The following is a 3,878-nucleotide window of genomic DNA, read 5'->3' as shown; positions in this document are numbered from 1 at the left end:
AACGGGGGGGGAAGAGAGAGATTGGGGGGGAGAGAACGGGGAGGGGAGAGAGACTGGGGGGGCCAGCGAGCTGGGGGGTGGTAGTTGAGGGGGGATGGAGACGGGGGAACCGACGGGATGGGGGGGAAGCTTACCTGCTTCTTCCTCCACCCCTGCTGTAAGTGGAGTTCCCCCGCTCCTCCCCCCCACAATTTTCGCGGGTCCCCTTTCTTGTATATATTGAATACATATTCAGTGTCCAGATGGCTCTGCTTGAACAGGAAAGGAAACCCCACATTGAAAATTACAAGTATTTACAGAGTATGAAATCCCTATGTGTCACAAAGAATGAAAACAGCACTGCATTCAATACTGTATATATTTTACACTAAATAAAAATATGCAAGTTTTTCATTTCACAGTAAGCAACACAGCACAATTATAACCAACAGAAAGAATGAAATCTACCACAATAGAGCCAGTTTCTTTTTCCCCATTTTAAAACATTTTTACCACATAAACAAAAGGATTAGCCTTCGCTACATACAATCACACAGCTTCTTTACTAGCCCAGTTATGTAGCACAAAAACCGGATGTAAACCTTCAAATTGTTTTGGGGGGATGTTAGATAAGTTGCTTGTAGTTATGCATCTGTAAAATATTCTTCTGTTCTGATATAATGTAGCAGTTGGTCATCTAGTCCAAAATTGTTTATCAGCTCTGTAATACTTAATTTCTTGCCGTCTGTAGACAACACAGACTGTAGCTCATAGAGCATTATTTGGGAACTTCCTCGCCATTTTGCTATCAGCGACTGCAGTTCTGTCGGGTTATTCTGAAACACAGAAAATAATAACTAGAAAATGATAGAATTAGAGATAGACCATATATAACCCTAGTAGAACATAAGCCGAGTCACAAATTCTTGAAGAAAACAGAAAATTCTAGAATTCATTTTTAAAAAGAAAACATCAGTAAGTGTAAACCATCATGACTGCTAGAATTTCCTCCTCCCCCTCCCCCCCTCCCCCAAAAGTTTAAGCATAGTCCACCTCAACCCAGGTAAATGAATGACTAATAGAAATACTAGTATCTGTCACATTGGTTTCCCTTTACTATCAAAAATAGTATAGCTTTGAAGCAGATCAATAGACTTGCGACCATTTATACAGAACCAGCAAAAAACATAGAATTTTACAGATTTTTAAGTAAGGGACATAATTTTTGTTCAGGGAACAAGAAAAGAAACAAAATATTAAATAGAAGTGCTACACAAGAGCAATCTTCAGCTTATTTCTAGATTAGTTTACCACCATGACCAGAGGCACAAATATTGCTGAAGGACAGACTCATCTGTCAGACAGTGGACAACAGACACCAATATTATGTCTTTGAAAAAGTTTTCCATATCAGAGTTCGTACCTACATCCTGCATGTCTATAATACATTGTCTATAATTAATTATTGTGCAGTGTATTAGCATTTGGACTGGTGCAGTACTTACACTAATGCACTCTTGAATAATATAAAGATGAATGAATTCATTAACACATTGGTTTGAACATGATTATTTACATTTTCTTGCAGTACTGACTTTTCTAAATGCACTAGAATCACTGAGACTAAAATATCCATACAAGCATTTATTTAAAATACATTTCAATTAAAAATGTGAATTTCAATCACAGCAAAGCTGTTATCTCACCTTTGATCTGTACATCTTGACCAGTTTAAGTCTTCGAAGAAGTTCCTCCTTTTCCCGAATCTGCTTTACCAATTCCATCTTCTTCTCCAGTAGTTCTGACTGACTGCAATTAGTTTCTGACAAAACTTGCAGAGAATTCTGTCCAGTTTTACTGTATCTACTATATTCAGACTCACAAAGCTCTCTGTCTTGCAAATCACTTTTCATACACATAATTTTGTCAGCCACTTTTTCTGAGTGTTTGTCTTCATATTGTGATGTGGAACACGGTTCTTTTTTAGATAAAGTCATATCTTCATAAGTAACACAGTCATTTTCATCACTAATTTTAAGACGCTTTGCTACAGTGAAAGTTGAATTAAAGGACCGTCTTGCTTTCTTCAACCTTTCTCGAAGGGTTGCACTCATTGGCTAAAATGAATATGACAAAGTCATACTTTTTTAAAAGTTAGCTGTTTTAACTAGTAAACTATGTTGTGCTACAACAAAAAAGCAAACTATTTGTAGAAAGCTTTAGCATACTTAAAGTGTTTATTCCCCACTAGAATGCAGAACTTCAGTTACACACACAGCATTTTCACATTTTTGTGTCACATTAGTAGACAGAAACAAGAATTGTTTTAAGTCTATAGACGATTTGGGGGCAAAACTTACTGACGTTTATGTTTCTTATGATAGTATTTTCAAAGATTAGGTGATTCTACATAAATCTGGTTTAGGAACACATAAGGAATAACTGGCCATTAAATGAGATATATTAAGTTTACATACCTGTTTTCCTGAGCTAGAGGTGCTCGGAGGCTCAGATGTAGGGTTATTTACTAAAGGTGCTTCCATTTTGAGTGGACTAATTTTCTGTACAGATAAAATGAAATCTATAAATATGCTGAATATTAATAAAAGAGCTCCCATTCAGCAGTCTAGGTCCCTTTGATTATGAATAGCCTTCGGTTTTTCAGCATGGCAAGTCCAGAACTTAACAGACCTCATTAGCTGAGTCATATAGGTGACAACTATGTAATTTAATGTGTGCATTACCTACAATAAAACATGTTACCGTATTTTGAGGGTATTTGACCTGAACCAGTGCTGGGCAATCACATTTTTATCCTACTTTCCTTCAAAGGAGCATAGGGAATGTACATTTTGAACGTACATTTTGTTCTCCAAACACCCCTGTAAGGTAGGTTGGTCTGTGATAACGTCTCTTCCTTTAAGGCTGTTCTTAAAGGACTAAAGGAAATGAGTTAGCAAAAGTGCTCCAACTAATGGACATTCTTTGGGATGTGGAAGTGAGGAGGAATCGCCGATTACTGCCGCCCACTACTGACGTGAATACGGACGCCAATCCCACCACTCATGTTGTGAAACGTATTCGGCCAAAACTCCCCGGAGCCTTTCTCAGCATTACGAAATTAGTCAGGGATTAAAAGGGCAGGCGCGAAAACCTGCGTCCACTGATGGATTCACAAAGAGCCACAAGAGGAACTCGAAGCCCACCCTTCGTCCAACGGTCGTGGCGCAACTTACTCTTCCGCTCGCTCGAGTACCCACCCCTCAGCGGCGCCACGAAACAGAACTGTTTCAAAACCCCGCTTGGAGGGGAGAGGGTGCAAACGCCTCCAGCGAAGTCTCTTCTCGCGATCTCTTACGTGCGCCCCTATGCGCTTGCGTCCTGGCCTTGGAACTGGCGGTGGGCGCGAAGAACTGTCGCTCAGAGGTATGGAAGGACGAGCGGGTAGACCTCTCTGAGCGAAAGCAATCTCCCAGTAGACGGGATGGGCGCTCAAGCGAAAGAACTGTAAAGGCAGCCGTGTGTATTTTAATAAATAAAAGTGCGCGTGCAACAAATATGAGTGTCCTTTCCCTCGTTGGTGGAATGGAATATATAGGGGCACCTGGAGTTTGGGTCAAGAATTACATACCTCCTCTTTGTGGCTATTTTAAACGTTATTTAAAATGACGGGAAACTTCACATATTCCCGACGTCAAGGTATATAGTCAGTTCTGAATGGGGAGAGAGGAGTAACCGTGGCTCAGCAGGGCGTTGGAGTAGAGAACCAGCATGGGGCTAGCGAGTGTCTCATTCTTCACACAGTGAGGACAGAAGGAAAGGAGAGAGCCAGCTGGACCACCCTGAGTTAATTCGAGGAAAGACCGACTGAAACGGAAACACTTAAATTGCGCGGATTG

At 40.4% G+C, this 3,878-nt stretch overlaps 1 protein-coding gene across 3 annotated transcripts; it reads right to left on the bottom strand.

The window, feature by feature from the left end:
- Positions 1-477: 477 nt before the first annotated feature.
- Positions 478-3,290, bottom strand: SFR1 (SWI5-dependent homologous recombination repair protein 1). 3 transcript variants are annotated; one of them, XM_015420121.1, is made up of 4 exons: positions 3,216-3,290; positions 2,457-2,540; positions 1,686-2,096; positions 478-815 (listed from the first exon to the last, which is right to left on the bottom strand). In XM_015420121.1, exons 2-4 carry the CDS (start codon positions 2,520-2,522, stop codon positions 624-626), a joined length of 669 nt encoding a protein of 222 aa, XP_015275607.1. In that variant the 5' UTR covers positions 2,523-2,540; positions 3,216-3,290; the 3' UTR covers positions 478-623. The 3 variants fall into 3 exon arrangements, with proteins under 3 accessions (XP_015275607.1, XP_015275606.1, XP_015275608.1); XM_015420120.1 differs by lacking the exon at positions 3,216-3,290 and having other exon boundaries at positions 2,457-2,660; XM_015420122.1 differs by lacking the exon at positions 3,216-3,290 and having other exon boundaries at positions 1,686-2,121; positions 2,457-2,473.
- Positions 3,291-3,878: the final 588 nt, after the last annotated feature.

This window comes from Gekko japonicus, unplaced genomic scaffold, assembly GCF_001447785.1.
Source record: "Gekko japonicus isolate JY-2015 unplaced genomic scaffold, Gekko_japonicus_V1.1 scaffold29, whole genome shotgun sequence".
NCBI classification, from domain to species: domain Eukaryota; kingdom Metazoa; phylum Chordata; class Lepidosauria; order Squamata; family Gekkonidae; genus Gekko; species Gekko japonicus.
This window is presented reverse-complemented; position numbering and strand designations above follow the sequence as displayed.